Genomic DNA, 20,890 nt, shown 5'->3' on the forward strand with positions numbered 1-20,890 from the left:
CGTGTGTCCATGTGTGTGTGTAAGTCCATGTGTCTGTGTCTTAGTCGATATGTGTGTGTGTAAGTTCATTGGTGTTTGTGGCTAGGTCGATGTGTGTGTAAAGTCGATGTCTGTGTGTGTGTGGGTCGATGTCTGTGTGTGTGTGGGTCGATGTCTGTGTGTGTGTAAGTCGATGTTTGTGTGTAAGTCGATGTGTGTGTGTCTATTTTGCCCGGGCAACGCCGGGTACTTCCCGCTAGTGTTAAAAATAAAGAGTAAGGCCATAGAAAGCGGGTGTGGTGCTGTTGTATAGATTAAACACTGCGCTATTTATAGAATTATCGTTAGCAGGGCTATTGCAGTTCTTATGTATCAGTGTTTAGTAGGTGCTGATACTAACAGAGAACAAGCTATAGTTCATTGGCGCATAGAGATAATTATTTTTATTTCGTCATTAATTGCTTAATTATTAAAGAGGTATGGTGTATTGCTAGAGGACAGGGGGTGTGGCGGGGGTGAGAGCAGGGTGGGGGGACGCGGGGGTTTGCATAGAGAATGGAGAGGATCAAAGCAGGTGAAAGTGACTCGGAGAGGAATGACTGCTAAAAGAGTATAGGTTGAGATAGAGGGTAGTGCAGGGCACATGTTAGGTGGGGGGGAGACGGGGGGGAGGGGCGGGAGGAGAAGGTTGGGGGTGGGCCCTGAAACACAGTCTCTTGCAGAGGAGGGGTCGTTCACCATCTCTGTTCACCACGCATCACGGGCCCCTACAAAACCTCTTGCATATCCTTGCACTGCATAGCCTCCTCCAGGGTCATAAAATCCCATTATCCTCGCAATGTGGATCCTCAACTTGGCAGCGAAGAGCAGCTCGGATCGGACTCACTCCCTGTTCACCAAATTCTTATGCAGGGTGAGCAGCAGGCTTCTCTTCAAGTTGGCCGGTTTTAAGTTTGGGGCATTGAAGACTTGATTTCCCTGCATTAGGGTGGCCTTTCCTTTCGTCCACCTTGCCAATCTTAGCACCTCGGCTACCCCTGTCTATTTGAGAAGAGAATCAGCAACGGGTGAGGCCTGGGGTTGTTGGTCTCCATAGCCACGTAGCCCTACTTCTTGAAAATTATGTACGCCTACACAATTATGTTTGGTGAGATAGGCAGGGGGTCTGGAATTTCAGGGTCCCGAAGGGTGATGCTTCTGGATGAAGGAGAGGGCACCATGTGGAGTACTGCCTTGAATGCCCTCGGGGAGGCCATAGCCTTCAGTTGGCTCTCCCTGTTCTTGGCCTGCAGCTTGTTATATGCTTCATCCAGCTCCCTGAGCTTCCCCTCATGTTTCCAGTTCAGATCGCTCCACAATGGATTGAAGGGGCATCGTGATTGCCTCTTGCTTCGCCACTCAGCTTGTCGTTAAGGACACCAGGGAGGATGGAGTTTTTTGAGCTTTCTCCCGGATTTGGTATATTTTCAGCTGCAGTTTCTGAAGAAGCTGCAGGACCTATTTGGCGAGTTCGTCGGATCTGACTTTGTGTGGGGAAGGAAGTGGAAAGGTCGCTTTTTCTTTCTTGCCCGGAGCTCTGTCCGCCATTAGCTACGTGGAGAAGGCTGAGTTTTCAGTCGGTCATAGTTTTGGTCCATCGAGGGCTCGAAGTAGATGAAGCAAAAAAATAAGGGGGCAAGCGAGGGGGGTCTAATGATCCTAGATTTGGCCTTAAGATTCAAGCTTGAAATAACAGATAAGGAAAAGAATACAACTGAAACCAGGTAATTTAGTTCACAAATATTTTATGGATAAGTGGATAGGGCTGTAGAGGTCTCTCTAAGTGGTGCTCACTCAGGCTGAGGTCACCAGAAGTTCACGTGGACAAGCATTTAATATAATAATTATATTGTTTCAGCTCACTGGTAAGGTGAAGAACAATAAAAAAAAAATTTGCAGCAATTAAATACGACGTGTCATTTGACTACCTCGAGTATTGTCAGAAAAATTCAGGAAGTCATAATGGTCAATGTATGTTCAAAAGCATTCAAAGCTGAGAAAAGGCCTTCCATTTATTGAAAACCACAAAAAGATAAATACATACCACGATATCCACCGTGACTGACTGCGAACCTAGAATTGGTGACATCTTTTGATTCATTGGAAACATCCGATACTTGACTGTAAAACACACGTACACAAAAACATTTTCACTACCAATTCATAGTTGATGTTTGGTTTAGACCACGCAATGTTACAAGACCCTCCCATAAATTGTCACTTGTATAATCATGTAAAGATGCCAATTATTATTGTTTCAGCTCATCAGTAAGATGAACAAAAATTTTACATGGAAATTTAGCAAATGGATACAAGGTTTTTCTTGAAACTATGCCAAACAATAAATCATATTAAAATCCAAGAAGTCAGTATATAATAACTGAGCTGAAACACCCACACGCATCACATGTGGCTGCCACTCAGCGTCGTGGGTCAGGCAGTGTGCCGGCTGCTCTGACCCGTTTATAGTTATCCCGTGCATGAACACGTGTTAAAGTGTATAAATAACGTGTGTTGCCTCCTATTATTAGTGTCTCAGAAGTAACTCGCCACACATGTATTCCTCTTTATGTCTCAGTGCAATTTCAAGAATGCACCAGGCACTGGCACATATGGCAGGGAAGTAAGTACGTATGGGTAATAAGCCCAGAGTATTGACTAGGGAAGCGGCAGTGCTTGAACCACCAGCTCAAATAATCCACCCGACCGAGTTTTGGGGTTTTCAGGCTGCACCTTGGCGAATCAAGCCAGTACGTCGAATAAAATGTATCATTGTTTTAACAGCGAAGGTTTTTCGCATGCAGAGAGAGAGAAAAAGGATCTCTGAAATGTACAGCATGGGTGCATCACCTGTGCCATCAATCTAGCCGGCAAGGAATCAGTGAGCAAACATCTCAATGGCTCACATTACTAAATATGCATGAAGCCAAGGCTCTAAAGAAGCTGAATGATGAAAACACATTGATAGTAACAACCAAGCTCTATCAAGCCACTCTTAAGTCAATGCTTATGTAACCTTCACCTCCTTTGTGTGTGCATTGGTCGGTCGCCTCTTACTTAATGTTTCTGTTGTCAAAGTGTAATGCGAGTGTAAACGGGGTTCGCTGCTGGCCTCTGGTCCAATCATACGGCCCGGGGTATTGGGGGGCGGAGCCCAGTATGGGGGAATATGGGAGGGCCCGCCGTTCACCTCGGGTCCAATTGGAAGCGAGGTGAACGGGGGTGGAGCCAGCAGGGCGCTATGGGAAGGCCGGATCTGACGGTCCGGAAGGGGAGGAGACAGGATCACGTGGTAAAGGGGATATAGGTGGGAGCCCAGAAGGGCTCCAGGTCAGTTGTTGGAGTGAAGAGGCTGGACGACGTTGGGTGGCCGGAGGGGATCCGCGCCATCAGCCACGTGGCTGGAGGAGTTTCGGCACACCGTCAGCCAGTGGTGTGCGGTGTGGGGGAGCGGAAGGACTGACGAGGGAGCGCGTGCGGGGCGCGCGTGAGGAGACGCTGGTCCACTGTCGGGACCAGCGGGGTGTGAGCAAGAAGCTAAATAAAGAGCAACGGAGACCAACAGTGTGTGACGAAGTCCTTTATTACATTGGGGTCAGAAGTGCTTTGAGATGTCAAAACATCTCAATTAGAAAAATCAACCTACGCCTTCTTCAGAGGACGACAAGGACCTTCCTCCAGCGGTGGCAGTCCCGAACACGGAGGGCGCGGGCGGGACGGCGGCGAGCGACACGACAGGTGTACAAGATGTCATCGCGGGAGCCGGGCCGCCTGCGTCTTCGGACGCCGAGGATGGCTGGCGGCTCGTAGCGGAGCAAATTGATTCGTTACGGGCCGTTTTGCTGGACTTGGTCACCCTGGTCGCGCCAGCGACGATGCCGGGACAACCACACGTCGGGCCTCTCCGGGGGGAAACTTCGGGTGGGGCTGAGACATCCGCCATCTTGGGCGCAGCCACGACTGACTGGCAGGAGGCCGCCATCTTGTCACCGCCACGTGGGGCGCCCGCTTCGGGTGACAGCAGCGGGGAGACTCGCAGCCACCGTCTGACGACTATTAAAGAATTTACTGTCGGAGGGGATTGGAGCACATTCGCTTGGCGCTTTGAATCGGCTGTCCGCTCCGCCAAGTGGACGGATGCAGAGGCCTTGGAGGTTCTGCCAACGCTCCTCGATGACAAGTCCTTAAAATTTTTCCGCTCCATCATGGCTGCGAAGAAGGCTTTCAACGAGATGGCGGAAGCATACGAGCCTCCGGACGACGCACACCGTAGATTTGTCCAAAGACAACGGGCACCGGAGGAATCACCTGTGGCCTTCCGTGGCGCTGTGATTGCGCTGGCCATGGCCGCGTATCCCGAGACCGAGCCCGACTTGTTGGAGCCCTTGATACTGGGGAAGATGTTGGAACTGTCCAAGGACCTGGGCATTCCACTGCCCGTGTGCGGCCACGAGCAACTGACCTTCCGGTTGGCTGCCAAGTGCCTCGACGCGCAGTTTAACTTGCGCCGTTGGGCACAGATGGCCGCCTGGATGGGCGGTGCTCCCATGGAGGGGAAGGCCATTGGTTGGACACCGTCGAAGGCCGTTTTCGTCCCGGACGATGCTGGGCCTGGCGATCTCACTGCGGCGGTCGCCCAGCGGTGTCGTGCTCGGGGCCCTCGTCGGCAGATCGCCAGGACGCCGGGGGAGCCGGGCGACGGGCCGACATGGCGTGTTATCGCTGTGGACGTCTCGGACATTTCGCGCGTGACTGCTGGAGTCGCCCTCGTCCACCTCTTCGCCCGGAGTCCCCGACCAAGGATGCGCCATCGACGTCGGACGGTGACCCGTGTCAGGCAAGTCGGTACGCATCAGACACCCGGCAAGGCCTGTCATCTCATTCATCATTGTCGGAGTGCGTTCCGGGTGCCTGTTCTAACGGGGGGACTCTAAGTGATCCACGTCGGACGATGACGCAGTGGCGGAAACTGGCTCGCAGAGTCGTTGCGGCCGCCACTGGGTCTTCGACCGTGCCGGGCTCTATACAGGGGATTGACGTGCGCATTTTAGTTTATTCGGGCGTGTCCGCCACTATCATCTCGGACGTTATTTTCCATCTCCTATACATTCCGCCATCGCGGGTACGTCCGGTTTTCGATGCGTGTGTTGCCACTAATGGGGGGAGTATGGGCATCGTGGGTCAGGTGGAAGCACGCATTTCCGTTGGGGATGTGTCGGCTTCGGGGACAATGTTGATCTCCAGGTCCCTCACTGTGCCTTGCTTATTGGGGACCGATTTCCTGGCAAAGATGCCGATTCAGATAAGGCTCGATCAGGGTTGCATTGAGTTACCGGCGGGCCGTAAGATTTTTTTTTTTTGCCGTTGCCGTGGGGCCGGTCCACCCCGGACCTCCCGGTGCAGGCGCTGTCCGACGTTTCGGTCGACATTCCACCGGGCTCGCAGATGCTCATTCCGCTGCGCTATCGGAAACCCATGCCTGGGGTTGAGGGGGCGGCGGGTGTGTTGTTGTCACCGTCCAATGCTGTTACGGGCGGCTTGGCGCTGGTCGCAGCCCGGACGATTGTTCGGCCGGGTCAGCCTCCGTTTTTGCAAGTGTTAAATGGAGGCGCGGACAATGTTGTGGTGCCGGCTGGTACGGTCTTGGCCCATGCCACGACTGCTTTCACGGCCCATGATGATGCGGATCGCCAGGGTCTCATAGCGGGGGTTTCGGCTTCTACGTCGCAGGACGATCGATGGATCATCGGGTTGTGTAAGGAAAACGCGTCCCTGACTACGTACCAGCAGTCCGCGTTTTGCGCGCTGATGTCCAAATATTCCGACATCTTTAGCAAAGATGATTTCGATCTGGAACACACCTCGCTGCTCTCCCATCACATTGATACCGGGGATGCTAGTCCCATTCGTATGAATCTGCATCGATTGAGCCCAGCAGAAAGGGATCACGTCCGCGGCGCAAGTAGATGATATGCTGGCCGCCGACATTGTCTCTCCATCCAACAGCCCATGGGGTGCTCCGGTGGTCCTGGTGAAGAAGAACGATGGTAGCCTGCGATTTTATGTTGATTTTTGGAGGTTAAAAAAGTGTCGGTTGCAGATGCTTACCCCCTGCCACGTATGGATGATTCCCTCAATGCCTTGTCTGAGGCGAAATTTTTTTCGACTCTCGACCTCTCTTCGGGGTTCTGGCAGCTCCCCCTAGACGAATCGTCGAGGGAAAATACGGCTTTCCGTACGCCGCAGGGCCTGTTTCAGTTTAATTGTCTCCCCATGGGTTTGAACGCCGCCTCTGCTACATTCCAGAGGTTGATGGAACTCGTGTTGACCGGCCTGCAGTACGTGCCTGATATATTTAGACGACGTCATTGTTTTCAGCCACACGTTTGATGAGCATCTTCAGAGATTGGATTCTGGTTTTGCTAGGGTGTGTTCCACCAATTTGAAATTTAAACCCAAGAAGTGTCACCTTTTGCATGCGGCTTTTCAATACTCCCTGAAAGTTGACCAGCCATCTGGCCAGCTGGCACGATGGCTGGAAACTTTGCAGGAGTTCTCGTTTGATGTTCAAAACCGTAAGGGCTCGCGTCACGCTAATGAGGACACGCTCTCCCAACTGCCGCAGGGGTCCACCTGCGCGTGTGCCTCTGGCACAAATAGGTGCACGCGGGTTCCACAGCCCCCGCGGCCTGTCATGTCCGATGTGGAGAAGCCCGCGGCTTCCACGTGTCCAGAACCGGCTGACGGGGTTTTGAATTTGCCGCGTTCCGTGTGGGTTCGTGAACAATTGCTCGATGACTCGCTTGGGGCCTTGTGGAGTCAGGCTGCAAAGTCGAAGGGGTGTCCGTCATCTGATGGGATGCCGGGGGCAGCTCTCCATGACGGGTTGTTGATGTGGAGAGAGGACTTGCAAGGGTCGCTGGTGCCTTGTTGTGCCGTCGTCGTTGCGATACAAGTTGATTCGGATTCTGCACGCTGAGAAGTTGATACATCTTGGGGTGCAGAAAACCTTGTTGACGTTGCAACGTGATTATTCTTGGCACGCATGACGACTGACGTCGTCGGGCACATTCGGGCGAGCTCCGACTGTGCCCGGCGGAAGCCGCCCAAACAACCGTATGTTCCCCCAGTGCAGTCGATTAAAGTGACGCGGGTTAACGAATTGGTGGCGTTGGACATTCTGGGGCTCTTTCCCCCGTCCACTCGGGGGAACAAATTTTTGTTGGTCGGGGTCGAATATCTTTCACAATGGCTAATGGCTTGGCCTTTGCCCGACCAGTCGGTGTCGTCTATCACGGAGGCATTCCTGTTCGGGTACGTGATGGACAAGGGGGCACCGGAAAGGCTGCTTCCGGACCAAGGGCGAAAGTTTTTCTTCAAACCTATTGCGGGATGTGTGCGACGCACTGGGAACTAAGAAAGTTCGGACCTCTCCCTACCATCCACAAACTGATGGGATGGTTGAACGGTTGAACCGGACCCTGTCGGCCATTCTTTGTCATACGGTTAGCGAGAAGCAGACCGATTGGGATTTGCATATCCCGGGAGTGCTCTCGGCTTACTGGATGGCACCACATGCGTTGACGGAGTATTCACCTTTCTTTTTGATGTACGGTCGCGAGAATGTGCCACCTGTGGAGGTGCAACTTGACACGCGGGCGAAGGTTCCTGTTAAACCCCACGCCGAGTATATTCGCGAATCCGTTCGGCGCGTGGCTGAGGCGCGGGACGTGGCCCGATTGGCTACGGCCAAGACCCAGGCCAGAATGAACGGTGCGCCCGGCGCTCTCATCGTGGGTCCCCTTGGCGAGTGGGGGACATGGCCTGGCTCCACTGCCCACAGGTGCCGGTGGGGACCTCCCCTAAGTTGCACAAACCCTGGCAAGGGCCGGTGGTGCTGATTGAGGTCCCTAGCCTACAGTCCGCACAAGTTCGGGTCGGGTCGCGTCGTTGGTACGTTCACACGTCCCGATTGAAACCCTACGTTGCTCCGCGTGTCGATGCGTCATCTCCTAACGTTGCCTTGCCGGTGTCTGTCGCGTCCGACGTGCCACTGCCCTTGCCTGTTCAACCTGCAAGCGCGCCTGTCGTGCCTCCTGTAGACGGGCCAATGGTGATCCTACTGGACAAAGGGATTTCTGCACCAGGTGGACCTACCACGGCGACGGGGGCACCTGCTTCTGCTGCCCCTCCAACCTCTCCGAGGTTGCAGCTGCAAGGGGCCCCAATTGCGGGCCTCTCTGGTGAGCAGTGGGGTGCTGCGAAGGACGGGCCTCCACCAGCAGCGGATGATTCCGTTTCCACTTGCTCCAGGGGAGACGACACCCCAAAACTATGGCGAAGTCACCCCAACAGCCAACATGCAGCCTGCACAGGCCCGTGAGCCCGCTGTCTTCAGGGAGAGCGCTCCGTGCGGTGCACTCCCGCCTCGCTGACCTCCTGCATGCCGCGGCTTCAATCCTTAAATAAATTCACCGAGGAGAGCCGACGGCGGAGGTGGGGGGAGCGGACCTGCAAGTGGCAGCCATTCCCGCCACCGGCTCTTCAACTCCCACTAAAGATTTTGAATTTACCACCCAAAACGGTGACGCTTCCGCCGGCGGCCGATCTTATCGTGGGGACGATGTCACTTCCGCCCACGGACGTGCTTCCGCTGGAAGCCACGTGCATCGCGGAAACGACGTCACTTCAGCCCATGGACGCGCTTCTGTAAAGTAGTAACTCGGCGGGAGACGACTTCACGGGTAGCACACTCTTTTTATTAACACCAAACTGTTACACGGGTGACTAACACTCACTCAGCTACTCGGGTGACTAACACCCACTCAGCTCCACGGGTGACTAACACCCACTTAGCTACTCGGGTGACTAACACCCACTCAGCTACTCGGGTGACTAACACCCACTCAGCTACACGGGTGACTAACACCCACTTAGTTACTCGGGTGACTAACACCCACTCAGCTACACTGACACGGGCTCTTACGCCCCGTAGCCTTCCGGAACACACCCGGCTGGGGTGTCCGTCTCGGCTCTGGGTACCACCGTCCCGACCCACGCGGGCGTCGGACTACGGGTTCCCCAGTCTCGGCTCCGAGCCACACAGGGCCCCGGTCCTGACAAGGACGGCGGGACTAGGGGTCTCGGGCCACTACCTCCTCCACTCCGTCTTCGGTCTTCAACTGGTTAACACTCCTCGAGTGCTCTCGCGCGTCTCCCTTTATGCCCCTCCTGCGGACGTTGCTGAGAGCACCCATCTTATTTGACTAATCACTGCGCGCGCTGGCTACGATCCTCTTTTCCCCGATTGTGTCAGCGCGCCTCACCACCGGCGCGCGCGTTCATACCACGCCCACATCGCGTGCCCAACCCCGCGCCCCGTGATCCATCACTGTCGGCGCACGTCAACACCACCACTACATCACCCCCTACCACATAGCTCGCAGCCGACCCGGCTGCTAACAAAATATACAACACCCCCTCCCCCTTATGTGTGCCCCGTAACATAACAACAAAACCATAACAACACAACATGAACACCGCAATCCGCAAAAACCAGCAACCGCCACACCCACAGCAAGAACAATATGTACAATCCGGCGAGTGGCAACGATAATGTGTATGCAGAAAGAGTAATAAAAAAATGTCTTTATTCTTTTTCTCTCCGACTCGTGCAGCGTCCCAATATGTCCGAGCGTCCCTTGAACGGGACATTTCCCCGGCAGAGGGGGGACACGGCGGCGAGGTCGGGTTTTGAACAAAAAAAGAGAAATTTTTTTTTTTTTTCACGAAAAGTGTTGCGTCCTAGCCCGAGTCCGCCTTGCCGGTCCGTCGTACGGCACCAGACGCGGTTGGCCATCCGGTGACGCCGGCAGTTCAGGAAGGCATGGGCCAGGCATCGGGGCTCTGCGCGAGCCGCGGGGTTCCGGTTCCCGACGGTCAACAGCCGTCAGGTCCGAGACACCTGGGGGTGGGTCAGGTGGAGACACGTGAGGATCAGCCTGCGACACATCCCTCCCCGAGTCGACGGTCACATCACACGCCCGGTCGTCGCCGCGTAGGGTTTCAGTCGGGAGGGGTGCACGTACCAACGGCGTTTTCCCCATTTAATCTGTATACTCTGGGGTCGTGCAACCCGCACAATTTCCACCGGTCCCCTCCATGGTCTCAACAGTTTGGGGGACGTAGCCAACGGTGCGTGTGGACAATGCAGCCAGGCCTTATCGCCCGGTTCCCAATCGTGCGTATGCACCTTCCGTCCATGCAATCGCTCGTTCGCGATCTGCCGAGACCGCGAATTCAATCTCGCAGGCTCTCGCGCTTCAGCCAATCTGGCGATATTAAACTTGATATGGTCTGCCAATTTAGATTTTGCACGTGGCTGGGAAATCCCCAGTTGGACGTCCATGGCCGGATCAGCCTCCCGCCCATACATCAAAAAAAATGGAGAAAACCCCGTCGCCGCATGAGGGGCCATTCGATAGGCCGCTAGTACCCCTGGTACCTGTAAGTCCCAATCCACCTGGTCGTCGCATACCTGTTGGCACAGCATAGACGTAATCGTCCTGTTCAGACGTTCAACCATACCGTCAGTCTGCGGGTGGTACAGGGAGGTACGTACTTTCCCTTGTACCCAACAGGTCGCACACCTCGCGCAACAAAATGCTAGAAAAATGTTTTCCTTGATCCGTCAGCAAGCGTTCGGGGGCGCCTTTGTCCAAAACATAACCTTGGACAAAGGCGTCCGCCACTGCCGCAGCCGACTGGTTGGCGAGTGGCCATGCCATGGGCCAGCGGGTGAAGTACTCTACGCCAACCAGCAGGAACTTATTTCCCCGAGGTGTAACGGGAAAGGGCCCCAAGATGTCTAGCGCGACCAATTCGTTCGTGCGCGAAACCTGAATGGATTGCAGCGGTGGATTAGCCGCTATTGGTGGTGGTTTTCTTTGGGCGCACCCTACACATCCCTTAAGAATGTTCGCCACGTCGTTGCCCATCCCCGGCCAATAGTAGTCTCGCTGAATGAGGGCGAGCGTTTTGTGAAACCCCAGATGCATGAGTCGTTCATGGGCAGCCAGGACGACCCTACCCCGCATAGCAAACGGCACCACGAGCACGTGACGCCGGGACATGTTGTCCCACCTCATCAAGAGGCCCTGTCTGCACACCCAGGAACCGACCCGCATTTCCCCTCCCTCGGGATCGTCAACCTTCCGACGTAGCGTGAGTAGGGAGCTGTCGGCCATTTGCAGACGGCCCCACTCGATGAGAGGCAACGCTAACAGCGAGTCCCTCCCCGTGGGAGCGTCGACCCCCATAGTATCCGTGGCGGCGAGCACAACTTCCGCGGGGACAGCGACAGAGGGTTTACACCGCGCCGATCCTAACAGACATGCGCATTCCGTACGCGGCGGCAACCGCGACAATGCATCCGCATTCGAGTGGCGCAAACCCTTGCGGTAAATCGTCGTGAATTGGTAGTCCTGAAGGACCTCCAACCATTGGGACAATTGGCCGGATGGCTGCGCCACCCGCATAGCGTATTGGAGAGCCGCATGGTCCGTGCGAACCGTAAAATGACGGCCATAAAGATACGGCCTGAATTGCTGTATAAAAAACACAATCGCCAGCAATTCACGACGTGTCATGCAGTAGCGTTGTTCCGCGGGGGACAGAACCCTGCTACCGTAGGCGACCACCCGTTCGACCCCCCCGACCACCTGTGAGAGCACTCCCCCGATACCCGTGTTACTGGCATCCGTGTCGAGCACAAACGGTTGCGTGAAATCGGGGTAACACAAGGGGGGAGCCTGCACCAAGGCGTCACGAAGGGAGCAGAACGCGGCCTCCTCTTCCGACCCCCAGTGAAACCGCACCCCTTTAGCCGTCAAAGCGTGCAGGGGCCTGGCTATGGTGGCAAACTGCTTGACAAAACGACGGTAATAGGAGGCGAATCTTATGAAACTGCGGACTTCAGTGACAGAGGTCGGCGTTGGCCATGAGCTGACGCATTGCGTCTTAGCAGGGTCTGTCGAGATCCCTGAATGGCTAACGATATGGCCCAAATACCTGACCGATTCCCGAAGCAGAAAACATTTAGCCGGTTTAAATTTAAGCTTAGCGGAACGCATCCTGAGAAACACCGCTCTCAGTCGCTGGAGGTGCTCCTCAAAAGTCCGGCTGAAAACGATGATATCATCGAGGTAAATCAAACAGGTGTCCCATTGGAGGCCTGACAAAACCAATTCCATGAGCCTCTGGAACGTGGCAGGAGCGGAATGTAAACCCATGGGTAATCGGTTGAATTCAAATAGGCCTCCCGGTGTCCGGAAAGCGGTTTTTGGTTTCGATTCGTCATCGAGGGGTAATTGCCAAAATCCCGAAAGCAAATCGAGCGTTGAAAAAAACTGTGCTCCCGCCAAGGCATCCAGTGACTCATCCATCCTGGGGAGCGGATACGCATCGGCCATTGAGATTTTGTTTAGGCGGCGGAAATCGACACAGAACCGCAAGGACCCATCCTGTTTTTTAACCAAGACGATAGGAGCACCCCACGGACTGGAAGAGGGCGCAATGATGTCGGCCGCCAACATGTCATTAACCGCCGACTGCACATGCTCCTTCTCGGCTGGACTGAGCCGGAAGGGATTCTGTCGAATAGGGGCCGCGTCCCCAGTAGCTATGTGGTGGCGCAACAGATCTGTGCAGCCAATATCGTACTTGTGCCTGCTAAACACGTCAGCGAACTCGAGTAGCAAGCCCCTCAATGCACCCAACTGCACACTGGACAAGTTACTGGACCCGGCACACAACGAGTCCAACCACTCCGTCCCCTCCTCACTTTGAGGATGCGTATCGGCACTCGAATCGGCGTGAGCAACGAGCTGTTCCTCGACGGGTAGCGGAGCGGCGTGAGCCAGCACTGTTCCCTGCGTAATCACGGCCGGCCGCGACCCCGTATTCAGGACCATAACGAACGGCTCACTGTCCCCCCTCACCATGGTCTGGGCCACCGCTAAGTCGAGGCCCCCTTTAGCTCTGTTAGACGGCCCCAACAGAACTCCCTGTGCCCCCGCATCTGCCCCGAGGGGTTTCCTCAACCGAAGGGGTACCAACATTTGCGATCCCGGGGGCACCCGTACAGTCTGGGTTGCCAGCGCCTGCACCGTCGCACAAACCGTGCGTATCTTAGTAGGACTCTTCAAAAACTCAACCCGCCGTCCCGACGGAAGCTCAATGCAGGCCTGGTCTATGAGAATTTTGATGGGCATTTTAGACAGAAAGTCCGTGCCTAGTAAACAAGGAACGGCCAACGAAGATGATACAAAAATAGGACCCGCCAATTTTATATCGCCAATACAAATAGTCGCCCGAATCTGGCCGATGATTCCCAAAGATCCCCTGTTCACCGCGTAAAATGGTACGTCCACCGGCAGAAGGGGTCGACATTGGACGAGAAGAATGTTATAAATAAGGTCCGAAATGATAGTGGCCGACGCACCCGTGTCCACAAGCACCCGGACCTCAACCCCGTCAATGTACCCCTTTACCACGGACGACCCGGCCGACGCAGCCACTATCCTGTGGGCCAATTCGGACCATTCGACTGCTTTCGGGCCGTATATGGACCCCTCTCGCCGAACCGAACCCCCGGTGCCCATACGCGGTCCCCCCACCGCTAAGCGGCGACCCGAACGTGCCGTGCATGTGGACCGAACGTGTGAGGTGCCGCGACTTGCCGGGTTCAGCTGGGATGTCTTGAGGCCCTGGTCGTCGTCCGGACGTGGTCCCGCGGTACGCTGACGCGGGGCCCGGCACCCGGACGCGACGTGGCCCCGAAGGCCGCAGTTGTAGCAGACGACGAGGGACGTCGTAGGTTTCGGTTGCTCCAGCTTGTGGGGAGAACGTGTGGGCGAACGACCTCCCGTTCTCCACTCCCCCGGTCTTGAAACAGCGAAGGCCTCCTCCCGCGGCACAGCAGGCTGAGGTCCGATGATCGTGGCGGCCGGTGCCCCGTTCCCCACCGATGCGCAGACGACCGTCGGCTTTCGCTTTAGGACTTCGTAAGCGTGAATACTTGTGGCAATCCCCAGGGAGCAAATGTCCATTTCGTCCGCCGTATTAATGGGAACTTCCAATCCGTGAGCCAACGCCAGCAGCTGCTCCGTCACCATGGCGTCCTTCCCCTCCTTGTCCATGCGGGGAAAAGCTGAGTCCGCCAGGGCGAGCAGCGCCGTGTGATAGGCGAGCGTCGTTTCTCCAACCACCTTCCGCCGATCGTAGAACTGGTGGCGACAGGTCGAGGGTGGCCCGAACACCTTAGCCATCAGGTGTAGCGCGGCCTGGAGCGTTGAGCGGGACGACCTCGGGGCAGATGTGAAGGCTGCAAGCGCGTCGTCGTCGAGCATCGCTGGCAGCGCGCGTAGGGCAGTGGTGTCGGACCACCCCGACATTTCTTGATGTGCGAGGAACCTTCGCTGGAAGGCTCCCCAGTCGCCCCCGTCTGCCTTGAACACCGACAGCGCGGGCAAACGTTGCTGGAGGACTAGATCGTCGTCGTCGTCGAAACGATTTTCCCGCGCGCCGCTGTGGTTGCAGAAAATGTCGGCTCCGTCTGCAGGCGCATAATGGAGAGCTCCGGCGCGCGCCGATGACGCGGGCTGCGCTGTGTGGAGATCCCTGGCCACGTGGTGTCCGCGCTTCCCGCCAACCGGTGGCGGACCCTCAAAAATGGCGCCAACTTCAAAACTTTTGGCGCGAAATGCCTTCTGGCGGGATCCCTCCAGCCGCGCCGCCTCCTCCAACCCCGCAGCCGTCCCTCCGCCCGCTGGAACGGAGATTTCCGCCAAAATCGCAGCGGCGGCGAGCAGCAACTCCGCCAGGCGGGAGTGTGCGTCCTGCAGGCTGGTGTCGGAGGCAAGCGGAGCATCGGCCATTTCCGCGAAGTGCTGCATTGGCGGCAACTCCTCGTCCTCTCCTCCCGAGGTTGGTGTCTCCGGTACGCCGTCGTCTCCCCGATCTTGCACGTGGGTACGCGAAGTCTTCCTTGTGTCCATTCTTCTTGAAGACAGGTTTACTTCTGACGCCAGTTGTAAAGTAGTAACTCGGCGGGAGACGACTTCACGGGTAGCACACTCTTTTTATTAACACCAAACTGTTACAGGGGTGACTAATACTCACTCAGCTACTCGGGTGACTAACACCCACTCAGCTCCACGGGTGACTAACACCCACTTAGCTACTCGGGTGACTAACACCCACTCAGCTACTCGGGTGACTAACACCCACTCAGCTACACGGGTGACTAACACCCACTTAGTTACTCGGGTGACTAACACCCACTCAGCTACACTGACACGGGCTCTTACGCCCCGTAGCCTTCCGGAACACACCCGGCTGGGGTGTCCGTCTCGGCTCTGGGTACCACCGTCCCGACCCACGCGGGCGTCGGACTACGGGTTCCCCAGTCTCGGCTCCGAGCCACACAGGGCCCCGGTCCTGACAAGGACGGCGGGACTAGGGGTCTCGGGCCACTACCTCCTCCACTCCGTCTTCGGTCTTCAACTGGTTAACACTCCTCGAGTGCTCTCGCGCGTCTCCCTTTATGCCCCTCCTGCGGACGTCGCTGAGAGCACCCATCTTATTTGACCAATCACTGCGCGCGCTGGCTACGATCCTCTTTTCCCCGATTGTGTCAGCGCGCCTCACCACCGGCGCGCGCGTTCATACCACGCCCACATCGCGTGCCCAACCCCGCGCCCCGTGATCCATCACTGTCGGCGCACGTCAACACCACCACTACACTTCCACCAGAAGCCACGTGCATCGCGGGAACGATATCACTTCTGCCCTCGGCCTGCACCAACCGAACGTCACCACGTCATCAGCAACGTGACCAGCGCTGGACACCGCCACTGTGGACAGTACAGATGCGCTCTGACCGGGTCAGTGGTCGGAGTTTGCCCATAGAGTCGTCGCCATGACTGCAAGGATCCTCCGTGATCATTAGTTCTATCAAAGGGGTTGCGTTTCGCATGCTAGTAGACACGGAGGCATCCGCAACCATCATTTCTGAGCTCATTTTTTACATTTTGCCTAAGAAATGCCAGTCGCTAATTCCCGTCGAGGTACCATGTTTCGCTGCTAATGGGGGATCATTGGGCATAATTGGCCAAATTAATGCCTAAGTCTGTATTGGGGACATTAAATTGGTTGGTCCCATTCTGGTATCCTCGTCCCTCACTGTGCCATGCCTACTCAGCTCTGATTTCTTAGGTAAAATGCAAATCAAAATTCTTGTGGACCAAGGTTGCATCGAGCTCCCCTTTGGTTGACATATGTCTTTCCTGCCTTCTCCCACCCGCTTGCGCATGGCCTGCACTACGGTGCAAGCGTTGGCGTCTCGTACGGTGCATATCCCAGAAGGGCGCTCAAATGCTGGTTCCCTTACGACTGCGGAAACCAATCGATTCGGGTGCGACAGTAAACGGTATAATATTTGGTCCTTCCAACACCACGGTGCGAGGGCTAGAACTTGTCGGTGCACAGATGATAGTATCGAGTAATAGAGATCCCTCCATCCAGTTGATGAATGCCGGGCTGCGCACGACGGTCATACCGCAGGGTACCGTGCTTGCTCAAGCAGCACCTGTGCCCCATAGTGACTCGCTTGTTGCCACATGGGCAACACACCTCGGTCGCGGCCGCATTCGAACCTTGATGAACGGTGGCTGGACTCTCTTTGCTCGCCTGCTGGTAAAATGTCCGATTCCCAAAGGTTGAAATTGCGCGCGCTCTTGCGGGAATTCTCTGACGTATTCAGCAAGAGCAAATTTGATATTGGGCGCACTAATTTATTGAGCCATCACATTGATACGGAAGATGCCGATCCCATTCGGCAAAATTCATTTTGCCTCAGCATGGCTGAGAAGGAACATGTCCGGTTGGCCGTCAATGACATGTTAGCCGCGGACATTATTTCCCCATCTACCAGCCCATGGGGAGCCCCAATTGTACTTGTCAAGAAGCACGATGTCTCTTTGAGATTTGGTGTAGATTTTCAGAAACTTAACAAAATCTCCGTAGCAGATGAGTATCCGCTTTCTCGAAGGGACGAGTCGCTGGATGCCTTAGCGGGGGCGCAATATTTTTCTACACTGGACTTTTTGCCCGGATTTTGGCAACTACCCTTGGATGAGGCATCAAAACCTAAAACGGCTTTTCGCACGCCAAAGGGCCTCTTAGAATTCAATCGGCTGCCCATGGGCCTCCACTTGGCACCAGCGACATTCCAGAATCTCATGGAACTGGGACTCATGTCTTATTTACCTCGATGATGTAATTGTCTTCAGCCTCTTTGGTTCTTTCGGTAAAGTCATGTAGGTGAAAAAAAAAATACAACATAAAAATAAAATAAAAATTAATTTAATCACGACGTTTCGATTGCAACACAAGCAAGCATCATCAGGTGTGGCAACCTCAGCAAGAATTTTTTTTCTGAAGTGGGAGAGATGCCGGAGTTAAGGGGTTTATATAAGTCAGAGAGGGCAGGGGGGGGAGGAATAAGGGGAGGGGGAGCGTTGCATGTGCGCTAAGGACTGGGATGTGAGACTGGGCAGGGGGGGGGGGGAGTGGGCGGGGCTAGAAGTAAGAGGATGCGGTGGAGGTGCGCGGAGGGGAGGAACGGGGAGACAGTGAGAGCAAAGCACCGACAACGATTGCAGCCAAAACAGATGATGGCGCTCAAAACAAAAATATAGCCGTACTGCTAAACACTGAGGATGCAATTAACTCGGTAAAATAGACTAGCACCCGGTGATTAAGATGGAACAACTATGAACGATTCAATTTTACTTGGTTAATAAAAAAATTCCGATGATTGCTCAATTTGTACCAATCCTCTCAGTTGAAGTTACGTCTTTGTTTATATATCTAGGTAGCTTCATGAACAAATCTTTTATGGTAGCTAGACAGCTTGCAGAGCACCTTGGTCTCGGAAAAAAACAATATCATGAGAGCACACAGCGTTATAGCAATGATCAGCAACGGCGGAGGAATTAGTTCTGCCGTGTTTCAGATCTGACTTTTGCTCGCAGATATGGTCAGAGACATGACGTTTCGTTTCCCCAATGTAACAATCACCACAGATGCAACTTAGTTTGTAGACTCCAGGGTATTGCAAGTCAGGAATTACATCCTTCACAGATGGGATTAGATCACGGATTTTGTGTACTGTGCTGAATCGGACCTGAATCTTGTGTTTGTTTAAGATTTTGGCAATCTGTTTGGTAACGCCTGCTTTGTATGGTAATGTGATGGTTTTGATTGGCGTCTCATGAGGTTGTTTCTCCATGGTTGGAGAAACAGCTTTGCGGATAATACGGTCCGAGTACCCATTCATCTTGAGGGCCGGGTGTACGTGTTCCAGTTCACTGGTTAGGTGGTGTTGGTCAGATTCCTATCTGAAACCTGAATTCCACCACCATCCGGCACAAAATAATTCCATCATCAAAACCCTGCACCATAGAGCCGACTGCATTTCTGACCACCTACATGACGAATAGAACCAAAGAGTATAGATCCTTGCAGTCACGAAAACTTCAAATCTAGAATGAACCACCTCTACGGGGAGGGATTCCATTATCTGTTAGAGCTTTTAACAGACAACGGGACAAGAAATCACAGCTAATAGAGTCGATAACCTTCCTCAAGAGATGCTGCGATAACAAGGTAATACCTATCGCATTTCCACTCACATCTGCTGCTGTCACTTCACCGAACGCTAAACGGATTTTGTTTAAATCTAGCCTAATACTAATCTCAGAGAGAATAACATTACTCCGATTTGAACTCGATAATTTAGACAAAATTATCTTACAATAACACTTAACATTAACAGAAAAAAATTCCACTTCTGATTGGGATCATGTAAATAACATGACTGTCTCCTCTGATAATTAAATGTCAACCAAATGCAAAGCCAACTTGATTGCTAAATTCAACCTCTTGTCAAAAAAGACACCAGACCCACAGTTGAAAAAGTTAGATGTTAATAAGACTGTCATCAATCAGAGTAGCATCCCAATTTCTGAAAACCTAAAATCGGTACTAGCCAAAGGGTTGAATTTTGCTGTCACCCCCAAACATATCCCAGTGCATGATATAATTTCCCAGGTCGATGTAGGCCTAAAAGGCTTGAAACACATCCCGACAGATGTTGCTAGAGCTGAAATTGCTACCATCCTTAAAAATGCTAAGAAACTCGTTAGTAACATCAGCAAAGACGAGCGTTTGGAACTCTCAAAATTGAAAAAGAGGGATGACATAGTCATCCTCTCAGCCGACAAGGGCAATGCCACTGTCATCATGAATTAACCACATACAACAACAACATCCAGGACCTCCTATTGATGGTAGCTACCCCAAAATCAACAAAGATCCCACTAACAGCCTGACAACAAAAAACAACAATATCATTACTAGTTCGACCTCTTTAATCGAACCAGTTAAACGACTCTCCCTAAAATATTCTGCTGCCAGACCACCCAGATTCTATGGTCGTCCTAAGATCCATAAGGAAGGCACACCACTTTGGCCCATCGTTTCCACTATCAACTCACCTACCTACAAGCTGGCCCGTTTTCTGTCTGATACCTTGCTTCCATTCACTGGCAAGACTACCTCAGCAGTACTTAATTCAGTTCACCTTGTCTCTCTAATAAAGGGCATTTCATTGTCCCCAGATGATTTTCTACTCAGCTTTGATGTGGTTTCTCTCTTCACCAAGGTTCCAGTGCCTGACACCTTAGCAATAATTTAAGATTTAGCCCAACATGGACTGAACCCTGATGTTCCTACTCTGGTTAGGCACTGCCTTACCAACATTTACTTCACCTGGAATGGTACTTTCTACAAACAAAATGAAGGTACCCCCATGGGTTCCCCCTTATCACCAGGGATAGCGAATGTTTTCATGGAGAAATTTGAAACAGATGCCATCCAGACATCCACCCTACGTCCTTCCTTGTGAAAGAGATATGTGGATGACACTTTCGTCATTTGGCCACATGGCCTGTCAGCATTGAACCAATTATTCAACCACATCAATTCCATACACCCATCCATCAAAATCACCATGGAAGTGGAGGATGGTATGCTACCATTCCTGGATGTTTGAGAAGAAGCCTGATGGCTCTTAGGGACATTTTGTTTACAAGAAAGTCACCCACACAGATTCCTATCTGAAACTTGAAACCCACCACCATCCAGCACAGAAGAATTCCCTCATCAAAACTCTGCACCATAGGACCCACTGTGTTTCTGACCAACACCACCTAACCAGTGAACTGGAACACGTACACCCGTCCTCAAGATGAATGGGTACTCGGACCGTATTATCCGTGAAGCTGTTTCTCCAACCATGGCGAAACAACCCCCTGAGACGCCGATCAAAACCATCACGTTACCATACATAGCAGGCTTTACAACAAACACAAAATCCAGGTCCGATTCAGTACAATACACAGAATCTGTGATCTAATCCTATCTATGAAGGATGTCATTCCTGACTTCCAATACCCTGGAGTCTACAAACTAAGTTGCATCTGTGGTGATTGTTACATTGGGGAAACGAAACGTCATGTCTCTGACCGTATCCGCGAGCAGACCTGAAACACGGCCGAACTAATTCCTCTGCCGTTGCTGATCATTGCTATAACGCTGTGGGCTCTCATAATATTGTTTTCTCCGAGACGAACGTGCTCTGCAAGCCGTCTGGCTACCATCAAAGATTTGTTCATGAAGCTATGCAGATATATAAACATAGACATAACTTTAACTTCATGAAGCTATCCAGATAGATAAACATAGACAT

The 20,890-nt window shown here is 53.4% G+C and overlaps 1 protein-coding gene across 1 annotated transcript in view; it reads right to left on the reverse strand.

Annotated features, from left to right (window-relative positions):
* The window catches only part of LOC133349576 (complement C3-like), a 320,240-nt gene that overhangs the window by 265,685 nt on the left and 33,665 nt on the right, over nt 1-20,890 (reverse strand). The window contains 1 exon segment of the mRNA XM_061563146.1: nt 2,063-2,139. Within this exon segment, the coding sequence (XP_061419130.1) occupies nt 2,063-2,139 (77 nt within the window).

Source organism: Lethenteron reissneri, chromosome 30, assembly GCF_015708825.2.
Source record: "Lethenteron reissneri isolate LAM-NWPU_2019-01 chromosome 30, ASM1570882v1, whole genome shotgun sequence".
Lineage (NCBI taxonomy): Eukaryota > Metazoa > Chordata > Hyperoartia > Petromyzontiformes > Petromyzontidae > Lethenteron > Lethenteron reissneri.